At 36.4% G+C, this 22,370-nt stretch overlaps 1 protein-coding gene across 4 annotated transcripts in view; it reads left to right on the top strand.

Moving 5' to 3' along the window:
* The window catches only part of LOC124233758 (gephyrin), a 574,265-nt gene that overhangs the window by 487,657 nt on the left and 64,238 nt on the right, over window positions 1-22,370 (top strand). For 2 of the 4 annotated variants that reach the window (XM_046650942.1, XM_046650940.1), the window contains 4 exons: window positions 2,646-2,701; window positions 8,731-8,850; window positions 10,330-10,388; window positions 11,444-11,597. In XM_046650942.1, coding sequence (XP_046506898.1) covers window positions 2,646-2,701; window positions 8,731-8,850; window positions 10,330-10,388; window positions 11,444-11,597 — 389 coding nt within the window. Of the gene's footprint in view, window positions 1-2,645; window positions 2,702-8,730; window positions 8,866-10,329; window positions 10,389-11,443; window positions 11,598-22,370 lie in introns of all 4 variants that reach the window. The other 2 variants (XM_046650941.1, XM_046650939.1) reach the window with 1 other exon arrangement.

Here is a 22,370-nt window from a genome sequence, read left to right as displayed (position 1 = left end):
AAAATGAAGATTGGCAACAGATGTTAGCTCAGGTGCCAATCTTTAAGAAAAAAAGTGATTTTCTTAAATTTATTATTCATTATTGTGATTATTTGATTAATATCTTTCTCCTCCACTACATCACTGGCTTTAAGAGTTTTGTTTTAGCCACACCCATAGGAAGACACACGTTAAATACATTATACATCACAAGCCAATAATATATACAAACATATACAACATACACAATACATATAAATATACATATGCTCACATATATATAAGCAAAAGTAAGTTTCATGAGACAATATTCATCCTTACCATGGATGATGAAATATACCTTCTATTCTTTTTCATTTAAAAAATTATTTACAGGATGATTTTACTGCCCATCTCCATTTATGATCCAGAGTTTGAAAAACATTGCAACAGACTGGCACTGCATTAGAATAGAAACAATGTCTGGTTTTACTCTTTACTCTGTCCCAGCACCTATTATGACACTTGGGTCGTAGAAGACACTCAGTAGACATTTAGTAAATGAATGAAAGAAATAAAAAGTTTTAAAGTGTATTATTTTTAAAGTATTATTATCCCCATTTTTATCAACAGCAAGACTGAAGGTTAGAGAAAGGTTTAGTAATTTGCAGAAAGTCCTGAGGCTAATAATAGGCAGAACCAGGATTCAGATTCAGCTTTGTTTTACTCTAAAACCATGTTAATTTCCCTTTGTGCAAGAAGTAAAAAGAGAAAATGTCTAGATTGCTTATAGGAGATGGCAAGTTGGTAATATTTCCAGTAGAAAAATGACTAAAAATAAGTTTATTCACATCTGCGGTGCAGTTAGTGCAGAACTCTGACAGATGATTGACTTTTAATTTTCTACAGTAAGAAAATCGTGATTTGCTTTAAGATACTGCAAAAATAAAGTGGTGGGATAGATGAAACAAGATTGGTGAAATGTTGGTAATTGTCAAAGCAGTGATTTATATGTCTATTTTAAGTTGTTCATTTTTTAAAAATTAAATAAAAAAGAACCCGTGAAAGCAGCATAATAAGAATAGCATGGCAGGAAAACTATTCTTGTTTTTACAAGTGAACACTGAAAATACGATAGGATTCCAAAAACACAAGAGTTTATTGCCTGAGATAATGTCTATAAAGCACAAGATACAACATCTAGTACATAGAAGAGACCCAATGTTTATTTTTTGTCCCTCTCCACATCAGGTTAACCAAAGCCATCTATGCAAAAAAATAAAGTGACTTATTAGAAACAGTATTGTATATAGGCCTTTAGAAAAAATGCCACTTTGTAATCACATAAAGAGACAATGAATTTTGTAGGTCCTTTTTAAAAGAAGGAAAATATCATTTATTATTTTTCACTATGATTGCAAATATAGTTAAAATATTCATATAGATAGTGTTATCTGGGGCCGGCTCGTGGCCGAGTGGTTAAGTTCACCTGTTCCGCTTCAGCGGCCCAAGGTTTCACTGGTTCAGATCCTGGGCACGGACATGGCACAGCTCATCAAGCGATGCTGAGGCGGCCTCCCACAAGCCACAACTAGAAGGACTCACAATTAAAAATACACAACTATGTACCAGGGGGCTTTGGCAGAAAAAGGAAAAATAAAATCTTTAAAAAAAAAAAGAAATAAAGTGTTATCTTTTCCGTGTATGTGCCCCAAACCCTTACTGTATGCAGATGACATGGAAGTAATGGTTGTGATCATTAAACTCATTAGATAGGCATTGCCTGTCCAGAAGTATTGGTCTGAAATCCACATCATATGTGAAGAAAACCCTTTTGAATACATTTATCTCCAGGAGTATTTTTACACCCAGCCGTTACTCTTCTGTATGTAGGGAAAAAAAAATTGGATAAGAAGTTTTTTCCATCTCAATTCTGAAAGTGTTTCTTCCAATTTAAAAAGAAATAATCAATGGAAAATGTGATGCAGCACTGCCTATGTATTCTAATTCAGAAATAGCATTTTGACAGATTATTAAAAAAGAAAAAATACTATACTGGGAATTAAGAGACTGTATTTTAGTCCTTTCTCTATACTAACCAGAACTTGTTCAAAGTACTTAAGCTTTTCTACCTGTATATAACTCATTTCCTTCAAATGTCAAATGAAGAAAAGAATATATGTTCTTCCTACTTCATTATGTTAATTATGAAGATCATACTGGATTATAAATAAGAAAACAGTGTGAAATAGTTAAAATTTATAGAAAAATAGAGAAATATGGAAATATATATATATGTACATATATATCTCCATAAGTGTGCACACACACATCACACACACATACCCAAGGATAAGGTGGTATTTATTTAGTAGGATAGGCTAAAAGAACTTCCTATTTAAAAAGTACAAGTGTGGAAATTAAGGAGCAACAGAAAGACTATCTCCAGTGACACCAAGAAGGAGCACACTTAGGGCCACTTCTGTTGTTTTTTGTGAGTTGTGGATACCAAAGATCAAACCTTTAGTAACAAAGCCATTGTCTAGTCTAGGAGATGAGAAAAGTATTCCACTTTCCTGAAGCCTTATCTGATCACTTGAGTCAGTTTTGAGAATTCTGGCTCTAGCTTCTTAGTCCTTGCTATAGATTCATTCTGATGTTTGTTCTTGGTTCTGTTCATCCCACAGCTGCTGATGGCCCAGGAGATCGTTTCATCATTGGGGAGTCCCAAGCTGGTGAACAGGTGAGCTTTATAGGCCTGAAAGGCCATAAAGATTTCAGTTTCATGGACTTTCAGGATCTAATTCTAAACTTCTACCATCATTTTAATGGAAATCTTAGAGAAGGATTAGGTTATCAAAGACATTAAAATTTGGTTCCCATGAGAAAGAACCAAAAGAATTATTTCTTAACTGAAAGAATCTGCATCTGTTAATATATGGCATGATGTTGTTGGTATGTCTCACAGACATGCCCCACAAGCATTTTCTAGCCCTGTTATTGGATGACTCTTTCTTCCTGTGTAAACATTAATGTTCTGAATATAACTTCAATTTCTGAGTGGTCTTCTCAGACTTTTTCCCAACTTGTGTTGAAAATGGAAATTTAGAAAAAGCAGGTTATTTAACCTTTCTAGCTAATCATTTAGATTAATTTTTCTCATTAGGAAGCTAGTCAGGGAACAGGTATACATATATTTCTATTAAGAAATTAAGCACTAATGGGCCATAATGGAGGTACAGTAGAAGTCCTCTTAATTTAATGCCTTTGATACCCGGTAATTGGCTGTTTAATTGGAAATAAGTTAAAGTGGGAAGTTATTTTATCTTTTTAAAATAAAGATAAATTTAACTTGAATGTTTGTTTGTTAATAATTTGATGGAGAGCCAAGGCTTTTCTTTTAATAAGTACCTGCTATTTGAATTTCTGTCTAGTCTTCCTTACATAAATCACATCTGAAAGAAAGGATATTTGCAAAGTATCTAAGAATAGAATCCTTCTAAATTTTTATTATATTTTTATAATTTTTTACAGTTGCTTCACCCACACCTAATTTGACAACAGTTTTTTTTAGCAGCATTTTTAATTAAGTTTTTCCAAAGGTTTAACTTAATTTTTATAGGAAAAAATAACTCTTTTCACATTCATGTATCATTGGGTTTTGTAATATTTTTTAAGTTACATAATTCAGTAGCAACTATTGCCACAAACTGGCACAAACAAGTTTGGGGACAAGTTCAACTGAATCTTAGAGCAGTAGTTTACAGGTGTACAAAAGAAGAGTGTAACACCTTCAAACTTAAATTGTGCTGTGGGCATCATTATGTTTAAGAGGAAATAGAGAACATGCGTTAATCCAATGAGTTGTGAAGGTTGGGTAAAAGAGCTCGTATCTTATTAAATAGAACTAGAGGAAGACCAAGACGCTTTTCTTCCCTACTACTGTCAAGCACTCGCATTATATAAAAATAAAGGAGGAAATAAAGAAAAAAATATATATATGGCAGTTTGGGCAAAAGCTGTGTCCCATGTATTTTCTTCCTTGGCTTAGCAGGTACTCCCTTATGTCCTGAAAATAGAGAGGGGTTGAGCAAGCATATAGAGAAGGATGGTGCCAATGGTAGTGACCCGAATCACTCCCCATCTCTACGTCCATGAGGAATACTGTATACAGATCTCTGAAGCTAAGCCTGGCACTGTAGTGATTAGATCGTGTTCATACTGTACACAGGCTGGTTTTAGTCCCCATGACTCCTTTCCTAACAAAAAGAACAGCTAGGCCTGGGACCCTTTTTTATAAATGACTTACATTGTGATCTCATAATTTATTTGACTTCTTGGTACATATTTCCATCAACAATGGACATCTAAAGAATCTGTTTTTATAACAAAGCCACAAAATATCAATTATTCAAGGAATATGTCTTTGATCTTCCGTCGAGTCTGGCCAACATTCATCAAACATACTTACTGCGTGTAGCAGGCGCTACATGGGAAGTTTTAGGGATATGAAGTAGCTTAAGATGTGACTACCACTCTTAAGGAGTTTATATCTAGTGGAGGAGACAGAGTATAAACAACTAGATATAATACAATGTGTTACATTTTGAACTAGTGCTTCAGTCATGTGCTGTGGAGCATAATAGAGAGGTTGAGCATTTCATCCTAGGAGGATTGGAGAGATGACACTGGAGCTGGGCTAAGAGAGTTTTACAAAGACAGAAATGAGAAAGGGACATTCCAGGCAGAGAGAACAGTTTAAGTCAAGACCCAAAGATGTTTTAAAAATTGCATGGAGGTGCCAGCCCCGTGGCTGAGTGGTTAAGTTCACGCACTCTGTTGCCACAGTCCAGGGTTTCGCTGGTTCAGATCCCAGGAGCAGACATGGCACCACTCGTCCGGCCATGCTGAGGCAGTGTCCCACATAGCACAACCAGAGCCACTCTCAACTAGAATATATAACTATGTTCTGGGGGGCTTTGGGGAGAAGAAGAAAAAAAAGGAAGAAGATTGGCAACAGATGTTAACTCAGGTGCCAATCTTTAAAATAAAAAATTGCATAGAATGCTTAGGGAACTGCAAATAATTTATGGTAGTCACAGCCTAGTATACATAGGAATAGGTAGCAGATTGTTAAGGACCTTGTGGACTTCTTAAACTTTATTTACTAGTTAAGACTTCCAACTGTACTAGAGAACTAGGAGCATAAGAAAAGTTATAAAACTTAAAAGTTTTCAACTTCTTGTAAGTTCTTATAAAAGTTTGATGGGGAAAAAAATGAAAGCATACAAGAAAATGGAATTTTTCTTCAAATTATCCGTGATGTCTGTCATCTATATAACTGTATCTATATCTATATATTGATATACTATATAATATCTATATAACCATATAACTGATATATCATACAGACTTTATAGTAATCTCAGAGATCTTACAAGAGCCAAACTGCTCACTTATTGAAAGTAAATACCCTTAAGCATTAGGGTGCCATTGCATACACTGAGACAGTGATTTTGGTTTCTTGGTGTACCAAAATACTTGACTTTAAATCACTTATAGTTTGGTCCTATTGATTAGCCCTGAACACTTTGAAAGAAAATACTACGTAATTATAAAGTACTATCATTGGACAAAGCTCAAATCATCTAACTCAATACCTCCATTAAGGAAAAATCAAAATTTTAACTGTTTTTACTTTATATAAATATGTAAAGCATATCAACAAAAATAAAAAAGAATTAGTTACTAGTCTTAACAATCTAAAAGAAGTACTTCATGTATTGTTAGAGTTTTCAAGTTGATTCAGTTCAATTGCAGTTTATATGTCTCCTCTAAGCGGATATATAAATGTCTTTATATATGCAATAATATCTTTTACATTAGATTTAATATAAGTGAGCTGGTAGGAATCCTTCACCTACTACTTAGAATTACTGGTCTTGGAAAGGAGCCAAATTTTTTATTTAATAACCATACAAAAACCCTCCTTAGTTGGTTCAAGCCAAGGAGTGGAGAAAATTACTGGTAGAACTACAGTAAAACTTAAAGTAAGTTTACAGAATATGATACATTGAACCCAACTAATTGAGGCAGGGCTCCAGGCTAACACACTTCAGCTTAAGAGGCAACTGCCCTGAAACTCACTTTGGGATTCACTTTCTGCCTTGGTCAAAAGGGCACTTTCAGGGGCCAGCTTGGCAGTGCAGCGGTTAAATTCGCACGTTCCGCTTCGGTGGCCTGGGTTTGCCGGTTCGGATCCTAGGTACAGACCTATGTACCACTTGTCAATCCATGCTGTGGCGGACATCCCACATATAAAGTAGAGGAAGATGGGCACCCTCCCACATATAAAGTAGAGGAAGATGGGCACCGATGTTAGCTCAGGGCCAGTCTTCCTCAGCAAAAAAAAAGAGGCTTGGCAGCAGATGTTAGCTCAGGGTTAATCTTCCTCAAAAAAAAAAAAAAAAAGCACTTTCAGCAAAAGAAATACTTCTTTAGGCCTATATTAAATATCTTTGTTCCACAAGCTCCAAAGATAGTTTTGGCATTAGCACCTCTACTAAAAAAACACATATATTGAGGCCAGCCCTGGTAGTGTAGCAGTTAAATTCACACACTCTGCTTCAGTGGCCTGTGGTTCGCCAGTTCAGATCCCAGGCGTGGACCTGGCACTGCTTATCAAGCCGTACTGTGGCAGGTGTCCCACATATAAAATAGAGAAAAATGGGCACAGATGTTATCTCAGGGCCAATCTTCTTCAGCAAAAAGAGGAGGACTGGTGGCAGATGTCAGCTCAGGGCTAATCTTCCTCAAAAAAAAAAAAAACACATATCAACTCAAAACTTTAATTGTTTTCATCAAAAATCACTGCACTGCAAAATGGTCATATATATTGGATTAAGAGATGTCTCAGACAAGTAGTAATATCTGGGGTTGAAGGTTTTTTAAAAATTTAATGTATTAAACCCTACATTGTTCATTTTAAATCCTATGCATTATCTTGGTAGAATATTACATTGTAGTGTAACAATTCTGAATAAGGCTGGAATGTCTTTTATTCTAATAACAGAATAAGGGGATATAAGGTACATAGTTCAGTGCCAGATCTGATCCCAAGAATCTCTTTCTCCAGTGACTGTGGGAGAGTAGCAGGGAGAACACTGGAGTTGTAAGTCAAGAAGGATTGCATACTTGATGTAGTTGTTGTGATAATGAGATCATGCATGTTCATCCATTCATTCTGGAATATTTATTGACTGCCAACGTTGTGCCAGATACTTTCTAGGCATTAGGATGATAAAGCAATAAATATGTCTGGAAAAGGGATGATTAAAGAAGGTTAATGCAGGGACTACATCTAAGATATAGAAAGGGTTAAAGGAAATTAACAAAGAAATGTGAAGCACCTAGGTGCTAGTAACACTGAGATTCCATTACCACCTCTAGATCTGAAGGGACAAAGGCAGAGAGTCATACCTGGACCTGGGGAGATTCATAGCTATGGGAGAGGGCCACCCAACAGGAGCTGTAGTCCTCAGTGGTAGAGATGACATAGCCATCACCAAACTGCAGCCTAGCTGGGAAAGAGCAAGAGGAATAAAACCCTACTTTTCTCACTCTCTCACCCTCTGATCTCTTGTTAGTCCTTCTCATTGACTGAATCTAATTAGAAGCCAGAGTGATGGAACCTGGTTGCGACAGTCCATAGAGGTCAGCCTTCTGGGCTACAACACAGGATAGAGAATGGGGATGTGATCTGGAGAGGCCAACAGAAAATAAAACAAATTCCTATCTTTGTAGAGCTTATATTTTAGAATATAATAATGCACTTAACACTGAACCTAGCATAGATTGAGGCTTCAATAAATAATAGCTGTTGGTGGTATTGTTTGCAGCAATAATATTATGGAAAGAAGCTTTTTAAGCCTTTTCTAATAAATAAATTTCCAGTTTTACTTTGATTGTTCATCTAATGGAGGAATATTTTTCCTTAACTGTTCCCTAAAATTTTTTTTAAACGTGGTAAAAAACACACAGCATAAAATGTAGCATCTTAACCATTTTTAAGTGTACAGTTCAGTAGTTTTAAGTATGCTCACATTCTTGTGACCCAAGATTTTAAATACTTATGAAGCAGATATCTTTGGAAGGATAGCTTTTTTATTGGGGAATTAATATTATCTCAGAATTTTCTTTTAGGGGAAATCTGAAGCATTCATTTTCCCAACTCCAACCTAAATCATGACCCATGACAACCGACTCTTCTGAGGCCGGACCAATCCTATGAGATGGATCTTTCAGAAATCTGCTTTTCCGTATGCTGGGGAGTTTGCAGGGCATATCCTGTAGTCAGTCTCCCATACCATCCATATGAAAGCTCAGATGATGAAAATCTGGGATATAATGTTGTCATTCATAAAATCATATTGCATGGCATTTTCTTTCTTAAAGATTCTTGAATCACTTTACATATATTAAGAAAATTCACGTTATTTGAGTGAGAGACAATAGTGGCAAATGTAAGTGGCAGTTCTTCAAAAGGAAAACAGGGTAACAAGAAAGACATCTAATAGTCATTATCTTAAATCAAGTTAAAGTTTCTTTGGTATAAGTGCACCTGTTTGTGACTTTTATCACATTGGCCCAAAATTAGTAAGACTGTAAGACTTTCCTTTTATGGTTTGTTTCTAAAAATATTCCATCTCCTGCAGGCTTTTCCTTTGCAGCAGCAAAGTAAATCAACTCTTTCTTACATGTTTGCATTTTCAGCCGACTCAGACAGTAATGCCAGGACAAGTCATGCGAGTTACAACAGGTGCTCCCATCCCCTGCGGTGCTGATGCAGTAGTACAAGTGGAAGATACCGAACTTATCAGGGAATCCGATGATGTACGTCATTACCAGGTCTTACTGCTCCATTTCTATGGCAATATTATAAGTCATGCCCATTTTCTGCAATGTTTATGAGATTAACTCAGTTTTTTTTTGGTTATGTTAAGATCTTGCATATATGGGTCTCCAGTAAAGAAGGATTTGCCTTAGGCTTGAAAATCTTTTGTTACAGGAGAAAATTTTTATGATCATCGCTGTGATTATAGCAGAATTTGAACCACATTTGATCCGAGAAATTTCACATGCAAACGAGTAAAAAAATTACCTCAAGATAGAAGAGCAGAGATATTAACTATTGACATACCTTCTGGCTGAGAAATTTGCTCATCAGGACAAGCTTCTGATAAAATATGAAGGAGAATTTAATAGAGAAGAATTTAGCATAGAACATTTGGGCCAGTTCTTGAGTATTACACTAAGCAACTAAACCAGTTCTGGTTTTCTATAATTCAGGAATATCTGTGCCACCAAATGACAGCCTGGAGATATTAAATTGATGTCAGTTCCCCCTCTATTGCCTTAAATAAAGAACCTGGGATCTTTTTTGGTCTAAGGAGGCCTTCATCTCATTGAAACTAGTGACGAGTATTGAAACCAGAGGTTGAGCCACTAATAAAAAAATAGTTTCAACCGAGGTTTTAACAACTGGCTACCTTACTCATTTTGTGAAGAAGTTTAAGACATCTTATATTTTAAAAACTAGAGTTAAAAATAAATATATATTCTCCTGGGCTCAGTATAGAGTAAAATTCAGCCATGCTGAGAGACAGCCACTTTTCTTGATCTGGGGATTTTCTTTTTAATCACTTTCCCAACATGTTAGGCTTAGAAAATTGAACTCTTGGCATACAGATCACATTGCCTGCTGTTAAAACTGTCCAGCAGATTTACTGGCATCAGAGAAGCCAGCAGAGTATTGAAATCCAGAACACATGCATCCACAGACTCTGCCAGATGACAAGACATAGTTCCAGTGTCACAATATTATTCACAGCCCATAAATGTAAAATTGATGATCACCATTAATTTACAGAAACCTACTGCCAGGCAAACTATAAGTCCTTCCCTGAAATTTCTGCAGATATTTGGGAACTTTAGTGTAGTGTTGTACCCATGATTCGTGGGAACAGAAGAGATGGGTTATCTCCATGCAAATTCACTGTGTCTATTAGGATAGCCACATATGTATATATATTTTGTTTTTCCTTGAAAATACTACTTACCAAGTAGGATTCAATATTTGAATTGGTACATTTTTTAAATGCTTGAAAATGTTTTATTTATTTATTTATTCCTTGGCATCTAACCTAGTTTTTCAAGAAATTCATTGTGTTCAAAGGGTTTAGCAGATAGTTTTATTTTTCTCTACATTTGTATATATTCTGAATGTAAAAGCATTTGAGTAGCTAAATTCTGTTGATCAGAAATTCTGTTAGATTGTTCTTTTTGAAATTACGTGACTTATTCTTATCACAGGGCACTGAGGAACTTGAAGTACGAATTCTGGTGCAAGCTCGGCCAGGCCAAGATATCAGGTAAGTTCATAACATATAGAATGTATAGCCAGCTTTTGCTTCTCCATGATCATAAACTCAGGAAAGCATGGCTATTATAAATCCACAGCTCAATCATTAGTCAATTAGCCATTAGCTTTCAGGGCTTTTAACAAGCAGCAAAATGAATTTTTCTGAATTCTACATCCCATGTCTGCCCTGATTACTTTTTCACGAAGATGGTAAAGGCAAAATAGATAGTCAAAAGCAACATGAGAAGGAGGTAAAGTCATGAGCCTACATAATCCATAGCTAATTCTACTCCTAGATAATCCAGAATTTGGTATTAACACAGATAATTCCAAAACTGGATATTTACACAATTAGCTGACAGCCCCTCCTCTACTCACTACCAATAATGATGGAATAATCTGCTCCTCTTTATATACAAGATGAGACTGCTGTCCTACCATAAGTAATGCATGTACTTTAAATTATTTTTCTTACAATGGAATATGTTTGCTCTGACTCCATTAATACTAATTTGTTAACATTTCCTTGTGACAATGCTACACTTCTCCTCTCCCTGTGACAGCAGGCCGAGTGAATGAACCTGTGTAGCCACAGAACTGGACCAGCTAAGAGGTCCAGATGAAAACTATGTCCACAGCTGGAACCTCAGCAGCATTATTCTCTTCACCACAAAGCTAACAAGCTACGGACCTCTTATCGTTAATGCTCTAGATATTTTCATGTAAATTCTTGCCTTAAATCAAACAAAGTTTGCAACTGGTGTTTTTGACTGTAATGTAGTACAAAGCAATTTGTAAAATAATTTTCAAATATGAAGTAACATATTCCTTTTTAGCAGTAATACATACAAATCTTATTTCTGTCTTCTGTTATGTGATTTAAACTTTTTAATTAAAAAAGCATGGAGTTTTTAGAATCTCTTCATTTTATTATTTCGCTTCTACGTCATCTTGTGACTTTTTTCCCCCCTTGAGTGTCGTCCTTCTCTGACACTAAATTTTCCCTCTGAGTTGAGAAAATATTATTCTTAGTCTTATTGTTTATGGTTCTGCTTTGACTTTCAGACCTATCGGCCATGACATTAAAAGAGGAGAATGCGTTTTGGCCAAAGGAACCCACATGGGCCCATCAGAGATTGGTCTTCTGGCCACTGTAGGTGTCACAGAGGTTGAAGTTAATAAGTTCCCAGTGGTTGCAGTCATGTCAACAGGGAATGAGGTAAAAAAAAAGGGGGGTGAGGAAAGAGTTTCAGATAAAAGTATTTCTGACATCTGACATCTGTTCTGTGTTGTAAACAGAACATTGTGGGTTATATGTCTTACCACATTCCTGTAACAGGGAAATAATAAATTGGCCTCAGCATAGTCCAAGTGCAGAAGATGAAAAGAAGGAAGAACTAGAAATTATATATTAAGAAATATTCCCTTCCATTTATTAGAAGGAACTACTACAACTAATGGCCCTTCCACACGCTTGGTACATACAAACAAAGAACGTTGACTGTTAGCTATAGGTATTCAACTGTGCAAACTCAGTACTTAGTGTATCAGGACAATGAATTGTACCCACTCTGCTGCTAAGATGATGGGCCACCTAAGTGTGGGAGGTAATTCAATGAATCAGGACACCATGGCTAATCCTAACTTCTTCTTGCTACAAGTTCTTTGTGATCTTTAATCACCAGGAAGGATTTGAAAATCAGGTTTGTTTGTTTGTTTTTCTAAAGATAGCATCTCTAAGTGGCATGCTATTCAGAATGTGTCAGAATATCATTTCAGCCTTGGTTTAAGAAGGGGAATTTGGTCCGTCTTTTTCTGAGAACTCTTGAAAAACTCCAGTTCCTCGTTTTGCTTAGGTTATACAAAACTTCAATTGGAGGCTCAAAAGTCAAACTGGGAATATTGAAAAGTGAATCTGCTGGAAATTCAAAGCCTAAGAGCAGAATCAGAAACTATTGAGATTTTTTTAAATAATTTTTTTAGACCCTTAATATTTAAAAAATTATGAACAGGATTTCGTTTTTTTCTTTTTTAATCTTTAATTTTGTCCTGAAAATAAGCCATTTGTTACCATTATTTTTAATTTCTTAAGGTCTTGGAAATGAACATTTTCAAGGGCCTCTCTTAATTACCATTATAGTTCTTTTAGAAAGGGCAAAAGAAAAGAATGGAATATTTTGTTTTGCTAATGGATAGATAAATCAATAGTCTAGATTTGCTTACTTCCCTGTGTAGGCGCTCTAGTCATTCCCTAAAACTACTGATTGACTCAAAACAAACATTCTTTTCAATTGATCTACATAGTGAAGATTTTAATATCTCTAGGACCAACTGACACTATGTTTAGCATCAGAAAGAAATTTCTGTTAAACTGGTTGACTTCATGAGCTACTCTTATTTGTGATTTATTTATATGCTTTGTGCATCTGTGAGAGTTCGTGAAGTTTGGGAAAGCTAAAGAGAATGAGCAAATTCATAAATAACTAGTTATTAGGCAATATTGTTTAAGCTATATTTCTTGTATTATTCCTCATGCTTTTGTAGAACTGGACAAATATTCTCAGTTATCCCCCAGAGTACCTTGGTAGTGTTTTTTTTAAAGCTGTCTTTTACACTCTTTACTAACACTACTTACTAGTGGTGGTGGAAAAGTGATGGGATAAGAACAGAAATGGTACTTACATCATGGAATCTAAGGAAAAATTTGTAGTCCTACTTCCCTGCCCCTGTACACTTGATTATTCTTAGAGAGGTTATGGTAGATTCTATATGACTCCCTTCCCCTACTTTCTCTGGTCTGCTATACTTACCATAGTTTTCCAAGAGAATAATGCTTCTGAATTCTATAATCTCTTAGTCAATGTAAGCTTGACATTCCTCCCCTACTCTTGTCCAAAGTTAGCTGTTGTTATGACTCTCTCTGACCATATAGTTCAAACAAATGTTTATTGGGTACCTCTTTGCCAGATGCTATACTGGAACCTAGGATAAAAGAGATAAATAAAGCATAGTGTTTCTTCTGAGGGCTTGAGATTCCCAGATAGCCAGAAAATAATAGGAAAAAAATCATTTATTTTCAGAGAGGCCAAAAGAAATTACATTCCTCTATTAATGTGTCAAGTCTATAATTTAGTCAGTCACAGCACAAGCTCTCCTTAAGTATTAGTTCTGATTATCCCTGATATATATGGCTTCGCATATATCCCCTTCTTGAATCCATCATGGTATATTGGTAAACAGAACAGTGGCCTTGGGCAATCCAAAGAATGCCATACAAGATGTCTATATAGACGATATTTAAAACCTGTGCAATATTTTGTGACTACATGAGCTTCTTCAGGATGAGGGAATTATTTCAAAATTGGGGAGGTACAATTATGAACTATAACACAGAATAGCCAGTGGAGACATTTATTGATTTCCACAAACTATGCATGTTATGATTTAGCTAATACCATCCAGTAATTACATAATTGTGGGCATGTGTTTCCAACCTCATGCATTTGTTCGATAAATATTTATTGAGCATCTACTACATAGTGGAATGCCCGCCAGGGGTTCTCTTAACTAAACATCAGACTTACAAAATGTGAATACACTATACCTGAAACAGTTTGCTTAGAAAGGCATTGAACAGAATTCATCCAGCAGGGCAACATCAGGCTTTCTTCTTCTGTGGGACTAGTCCTCTAAGCAGTCTACACAGCCGTCCAACAGCTACCGGTTCTCTTTGTTCTTCAGGTGATACTCAGGTGCAAGGAAACAAGAATTATATTAGGAGAGTATAGGAGCCACCAACTTAGAAGGTCCATGTGCTACATAGGAATCAATATTTCTCAAAACAGTCTTAGGCAGCTTCCAGGGTCCCCACAACAAAAATGCCCAGTTACAAGTGTCACCACATTTAGGAAGCCCAAAAGTGTGGCTTCCCGCTAGGTGTTTATCATTCATTTATAGTTCCTTCTAGTCCATCCATATACAGGTTCCCAATCAGAGATCATTTTTACCATAAGAAATGTTGCCTAGCAACAAGGTGAAATTTCGTCTTTATCACATTTCCAGAGGAACAGAGCTAGAAAGTTAACCCAAGGCCAGATTTGTCCTTAGAGATAGAGAAAGGGTTTTGTTAATCCATTACCCTCACATAAGAGGATGCATTATCTGTAGAAAATTAGAAAACAATAATAAAACTGACCGTAAGACATTCTTCTTTTTATTATTACTGTGCACTGGCAATTCTAAACAATGTCAGTGTTAAAATACTCCTCTCCACAGGGTCAGGCCCCTCCCACCATTCCTCCTCTCTTAGTGTGCTACCATACTGATATCAGGCACTGTTCTGGCTACTGGAGATATAGCAGAAAGACAGACAAATTCCCTGTTCTTACAGATTTTATATTCTAATGGTGGGGATAGTCAGTAAACAAACAAATAGTGGTTAGTGGTATGGAGAAGAAAAAGAACGGTAAGATGATACAGAGTGGCAGTAGAAGAGGTATATGCCAGATATTACCTGTTGAAACTTATCCCATATCAGCCCTTTTATACTCTCCCCTGTACAGTAAGGCCGGAAGCCTGAAAACGTGATTTCCCAGGCTCTCTTTTCAGCTGTGGTCCCGTTGGTTTAGTTTTTGCCCTTGGGATGCATTAACATGATAATAGAAAGTGGAAAGAAGGTAGCAGAAGTACAGGCTTCCTCAACACTCGGTAACATCACTGTCCACCAATAGCTTTGGCATCAACAGTGACTTCCTGCAGTTACTGATCTTTGGTAACACACTTTTCTCTTTTTGTTTCTCCAACTCTTCCAACACACATTTGTAACCAATTCCCTGTATTAAATCCTGCCTTCTCTCACCCGACCCAATCCCTGTTGAAATACCTAGAAGATTTTGGTTTTCCTGTCCAGAGCTGACTGATAGAGTCTTGTTTTTCATATAGGGTAATCAGGCCTCACTGATGAGGTCAAATTACAGTGGAAATCTGAAGACATTGAGGTTGTATGCCATGTAAAGGGAATTGTGTTCCAAGCAAAGGGAACAACAAACAAAAGCCCTGAGATGGGGTGCATGCTTGTCATGTTTGAGGAATAGCAAGGAGGTCATTCTGGCTGAAGTAGAGAGAGAGGAGCAAAGTAAAAGGAGATGAGGTGGGAGAGGTAACAAAAGCAAGATCATTTTATTCTAAGTGGCCAGTTTTGAGGAAGGGAAATACAATGTGGAACAGAACATGTGTTAAATTTTTAAATGTTTACTCTGGCTTCTATATGCCATGGCATATTGGAGGGAAAAGGGAAAAAGCAGAGAGGCTAGTTAGGAGGATATGCAATACTCTAGTGAGAGATTTGGACCGGAGTCGCAGCGGTGGAGATGATGAGAAGTAAACAGACGCAGGATATATTTTGAAGATAAAGCCAGCAGGATTTGCTAGTGAATTCATGGTAGAATATAAGAGAAAGTGAAGGGTCAAGATGAATTTCAAGGTTTTGGCCTGAGCAATTCTAAGGATAGTTATCATTTACCTAGATGAGAAACATTAGGCAGTAGAAATCAGGGATTCCATTTTGGACGTGTTAAGTTTGACATACTTATTAGAAATTCTAGTGGAAATATTGAGTAGGTAATTGAATGTATTAGCCTGGAGCTTAGGAGAAAGATTAGAATCAAAGGCATACATTTGGATGTTATCAGCATATAGATAATATTTAAAATCATGAGACTAGAGAAAGTCACCTGGAAATGAGTATAAATAGAAGTTAGGAGATGCAATTTTACACTTAGGAGGCAGCTGTATCTTGCTCTCCTTTCCCCAACCTTTATATTTCCCAGTTTTATTTTCTGTTTTGACTCTTGGTGACATATCTTTATTCATAAAATACATTCTGATTCCCTTGAAACTTTAGATGGTGACCTTCAGGTCTTTAGACTGGACATCAGTCAACCAGCTGCCATTATCTTCAGAAGTCAAGATTGTATATTTGTTATCTAGTTACCCAAAATATTAGCAGTAATTATTTCTTCAGTAGATGCTAGGTCTTTTAGTTTTGAGGGTGCTATTTCAGTCACCTTCAGCCATATTCCATAACTCATATTCATTCACTCATATTTTCCCTCTCGTATACACATACACACACAGAGAATGAAGTATATGTATCTCCACTATGTCTTTGCTTATTCTATTCCATCTTTTGAAATTTTCTTGGCCATTGTCAGTAACAGAGGCCTGTAAAAACAAGTTTGAACTTTAGAAATATAAAGTCTGTCTAAAATCTCCATATAATATTCTTTGGGGCCTTCCACAAGCAGCTGCTGTTATAAAACTAGTGTCTTTAAAGTCTTTGTCCCTGTTAATATGAGAAGGAGTAGGAAATTGAGTGCCTACTATGACCTATGACCAGTACTGCTATATGTTTTATGATTAAAGCAACACCATGAGGTTAGTATAATTATCCTTCATTTTATGTGAGAGAAAATTGAAACTCAAAAACAAAGCAACTTGCCCAACATCATGTATTTTGCATAAGTAGTGAAGCCTGGTTTTACGCCTAAGTCTTTTGGCCATTATGACTTTTTTCCACTCTGCCACTATGCTTCTGACTAAAGCTTCCTTAAGTTTCATTTCTCCAGCTTTTCAATGGCAATCTCTTCCTTAAGTTTCATTTCTCCAGCTTTTCAGTGGCAATCTCTGAAATCTGTCAGGTTAGATAGTCCATGTCTTCTAGCTATACTAAACTTCTTGTCCAGATTAAAGACCATGGCTCACCACTTTAAAGTTGCCCTCACTAACACTTCAGATAGGTTCACTCGTTTACTCTCTTCCTTTGCTTGCTATGCTAATATCCAGATGGAATGACTCCATCCTCCACTCTCTCCATTTTTGCTCCCAACCAGAAAAACATAACTGAAAAAACTCGTGGAACTGTGATTACCTGGCCCACTACATATTTCTGCCATTTAATGTCAACCTGGCACTTAGAGTTGCTCAATAATTCTGATATAACTGTCTTGTTGATTTCCTAGCACATTCCTTCAGTGGGTAGACCATTCATACATTCTATACATTCTTTAAACCTCAGTAACAGCCCTACTCTGTCACTCTTGGCAGATGGCCTCACCACCTTTATAGAAAAAATGAAGCTAAGAACATATTTGCCAAACTGAACTGGATGGGGACTCCCTCATCTTCCTTTCTCTTTACCTCAAAATTTTCTCCATTCTTGTAGCTATCTTCCTTTCTTCCAATCTAAAAGGAGAAAGTAATTCTCCTTTATAAGAGCAATTCTTCTCCTTCTACCTTTAAACCCATTCTTTCTCACCTTCTTTAAAACTTTGGCTTCTAAATGATTTCTTATGTCTTCTGTCTTTCATTGTTTTCTCTCTAGTGGTTTGTCTCCCTTCTACATCCAAATATTTAACACCTTGTTGCTCCTTGAGCTACTGCACTGTTCCCCTCCTATTCACTACTAAATTTGTTGAAAGAGAGGTCTGCACCCACTGCCCTTCCTTCCTCACTGTCCACTTTCTCATAAAATTCCCAAATCTGATTAGTGCCCCGTTACTACAGAAACTGCTTTCCTGTACACTAATAACCTCCTAATCTCCAAGTCCTGCTCTGATACTCATTCTCCTTAACTTATCTATACCATTTGACATCAGTGACACTCCTCGCCCAACACTTTGAAACTGTCTCTTTCCTTGTGTTCTGTGACTCTGTTCTCTCTTGATGCTGTGGCTACTACTTCTTTATTCCCTTTCATTGTTCATTATCTTTCTCCCATTCCCTAAATGGAGTATTCCCCCAAGATTCTGTTCTCTGCTGTCCTCCTCCATTCCCTCTAAATTCTCCCTTAGAGTTTTTCTCTCATGTCAAATATATGCAGGTGATTTCCCATATCTATAGCCCCAATCCTGACCTCTTTTGTAAGTTCAGGGCTTCATTTTCAACTTCCTTGGGATATTTCCACCTGATGTTCCACCATTACCTAATCTCACTCACCATCTTTCCCTTCCTACCATGAAGAATGGAATACTTCCTTCCTGACTTGCCTCTTTTTATAGAGGCATCACTATTCCCTGAAACTGTTTTTGCCAGTCGTCAGTGACATTTAAAAATTTTTTTTTCATTTTTATAGTAAAATACACATAACATAAAATTTACCATCTTAACCATTTTTAAGTGTACAGTTCATTAGTATCAAGTACATTCACATTGCTGTACAACCAATCTCCAGAACTGTTTTCATCTTGCAAAACTGAAATTCTTTACTTATTAAATAACAGCTCCCCATTTCCCCCTCACCCAGCCCCTGGCAACCACCATTCTACTTTCTGTTTCTGTGAATTTGATTACTCTAGCTACCTCATTTAAGTGGAATCATACAGAATTTGTCCTTTTGTGTCTGGCTTATTTCACTTAGCAAAATGTCCTCAAGTTTCATCCATGTTGTAGTATGTGTCAGAATTTCCTTCCTTTTTAAGGCTGAATAATGTTCCACTCTATGTATATAGCACAGTTTGTTTATCCATCCAGCCATCAGTGGGCACTTGGGTTGCTTCCACCTTTTGGCTATCATGAATAATGGTACTATGAATATGGGTGTACAAATATCTCTTCAAGACCCCACATGAAATTCTTTTGGGTATACACTATTTTTAACATAAAGAGATTAGATTGTAGTAACAGTTTACTTACAGGAAAACTAGAAAATACAAATAAGCATTCATTCATTTACCTAATATATATTGAGTTCCTGCTATGTGCCAAGTACTATTTTAGTTGTCAGGACTACAGTAGTAAATACAAAAAGACAGCAATCCCTATCTTTACGAAGCTAACATTCTAGAAGAATGCAAAAAGAGAAGGAAACCACTGCTAACATTTTGATATATACTCTTCCAGACTTATTTCTGTGCCTATATAAATATATATTTATTTACAAAAATGAGACAGTTCTATAAATACTGTTTTATTATCTGCCTTCTTTTCGCTTAACTAGCATATCACAAATATCTTTCAATGGCAGTAATGTAGTTCTATAATCTGTCTTTGATGGCTGTGTGACAGTTGTATTATGGATGTCTCATAATTAATTTAATCAATTCCCTGTTATTAGATATTTAATTTGTTTACCATTTTTCACCATTAAAGTAGACAATCCTGTGATGAGAACTCATGTTTATTTGTAACCACTAAAAAAAAACCTACAAGAGATACACTCCGAAACACTATAGGTGAGTCAAAATGGAATTCTAAAAGATGTTCCGATAATCCACAGGAAGGCACAAAAAAAAAAGAGAGAGAGAGAATGAACCAAAAACAAAAAATAAAATGGCAAGTGTAAGCCCTAACATACAATAATTACATTAAATATAAATGGTCTACTTTATTTGTAATAGCCAAAAACTCGAAACAGCAATAAAAAGCCATAAACTATTGCTGCGTGCAACAACCTAGATAGATCTCAATGGGATTATGCTAAGTGGGAAAAAAGAAATCTCAAAAGGTCACATATTGTATGATTCCATTTTTCTGTAACATTCTTGAAATGACAAAATTATAAAGACAGAAAACATATTAGTGATTGCCATGGGTTCGGGATGGAGGGAATGGAAAGTGTGACTGTAAAGGGTTGGCATGAGGGGTATCTTTGTGGTGATGAAATAGTTCTGTGTCTTGATTGAGGCATGGTAAAATGGCAAAGAATTATACATATACATTATACCAATGTCAGTTTCCTGGTTTTAATATTATACAATAGTTATATAAAATGTTACTACATAGCAAACTGGGTGAAGAGTACAGGGGACCTCTGTATACTATTTTTACAACTTTCTGTGAATATATAATTATTTTAAAATTTAAAAAAGTTTTAAAGAAATATGCACATATAAAAATTAGATAACAAACTGTTAGTTTATTAATATTAGATATATACAAAGTTCTAGAAGAATACAGGTATATGGGATAAAAGTTTTAATGGTAGCTTTCTTAAGGGAGGTGAGTCTTGAGCCTTTGGTACAGTATTTAAACAATGAAAGTAAATGACCATGGACTGGCAGACTGGGAGACAGTTCTAAGTAAAGTTAAAGAGGAGAAAGTCATGAAAGTGGTGTTGAGAAATAATTTCAGTAGATGTGTGTCACTGAGGAAAAGAAGTATCAAAACCCTGATACAAAGACCACTAGAGAAACATGAGACATGTTGATTATTTCTTTTTTTTTTTTTTTTGAGTGGGTGTTAAATTTTCAGAAAGGAAGGGCACCACCTTGACAGACTCTCAGTAGTGTCTGAAAAGGGGCAAGTTACGGAAGGCTATATATAGGATATTGAATGTGCTAGAGTTAGTCACTAGCCAATCTTAGGTAAGGGAGACCCGGGTAGGACTCAATCAGAGTGTGTAATCTAAGCAAGTTGCTGGAACAGTCAGAGGTCTTATCTTTGGAACATATGAGTCTATATAGAGTTACTATTAAATCAATTTGTGAGTGGTCTTATCTTAGAACATGTGGTTCTGAATGAGCTGGTGTTAAAACAATTTAGGCTAAGATAGTTTGTGTTCTCTGCCATAGTTTGTCACAACTTATGTTTTGAACGTCATAGTACACTTGAGAAAGTTCTGATTTCAGTGTCATTTCTTGGTCCCCCCACTTCTGGCTACTTTCAGCCTAGATTAGGTCATTATCTTCTGGAGATGTGGTCAATTCAGATTTGTACCATTTTGTTGTTGTTGTTGTTTTGCTGAGGAAGATTTGCCCTGAGCTAACATCTGTGCCAGTCCTCCTCCACTTTATATGTGGGTCACAGCCACAGCATGGCTGATGAGTGGTGTAGGTCCACACCCAGGATCCAGACCCGCGAACTCAGACCGCCAAAGCAGAGCACACTGAACTTAACCACTACACCATAGGACCAGCCCCATGTACCACTTTTTTGATGGGCCATGATCCTGGGTGCAGACCTACACAGAGCTTGTTGCGCCATCCTGTGGCAGGCATCCCATATATAAAATAGAAGAAAATGGGCACAGATGTTCACTCAGGGCCAATCTTCCTCAGCAAAAAGAGGAGGATTGGCAGCGATGTTAGTTCAGAGCTAATTTCCTCAAAAAGAAAAAAAATCTTAGAACTAACTGTCTGGAAATTAAAATTTAATTTCATATTAAATTTTATGATCTAACAGAAGCATTATAAGAAATCATCTTGTAGGGAAAGAAAACCATATTTTTCCTCTATTCTTCTAATTTCTCAGGTTATAAATTTTGTTACCCTGTAACAGAAGATTAACAAGAGAAAATTGTACACGTTTATTTAATATGAGTTTTACGTGAGACGAGAGCCTTTGTAGGCCTGGAAAAATTTTCCCTTCTTCCCTTCTAGATTCTTTGGCTGGTCTAATAATTAAATTGATATAAGACAGATTAACAGGAGAAAAAAAGATAAAATTACGTAGTACAAGAGCCCCATAAAGATATGAAGACTCAAAAGGCAGCCAGATAATTGAGGCTTATGTAACGTCCTGAGCTAAGGAAAGGGGTAGGCTTCTTGGGCTACAAAGGGGAGGAAAGCCATTCACAGGAAGGCGGAGGAAATGTTTAGAAAACAAAGGTTGCCCTGTTATGCAGTTAAGTTTCTTAGATAAAAAGGTGTTTCTGGTAATAACTGACTTCCTGGTACAGACTCCCTTTCCAATTAGGCAGTTGGGGGGGAGGTAAAGAGCTTTTCCTAAATATGCAGGGTTTTTATTGTCTATCTCAAAATAATCCTCAGGCCAAAGTGGCATATTTTGGGTTGGCAAAACCTGCTCCTGTTCACCTTCATAGGAAAATGGAGACCTGAAGAAACTATTAAACCTGAGCATTTTTGTATTAGGTTTGATGAAGAGTGGAAAGTTGTGTAAAGACGTAATAGGACAAAGGGTATGAGGTAAGGGTAGTAAACCGGGAGAAATTTAGCAAGGCCTGTTCATTCAGCTTCCCTTCCGTGCCCCTTCATCT

Source organism: Equus quagga, unplaced genomic scaffold (assembly GCF_021613505.1).
Source record: "Equus quagga isolate Etosha38 unplaced genomic scaffold, UCLA_HA_Equagga_1.0 220_RagTag, whole genome shotgun sequence".
Lineage (NCBI taxonomy): Eukaryota > Metazoa > Chordata > Mammalia > Perissodactyla > Equidae > Equus > Equus quagga.
Note: the sequence above shows the minus strand (reverse complement) of the source record. Positions and strands in the feature narration are given on the sequence as shown.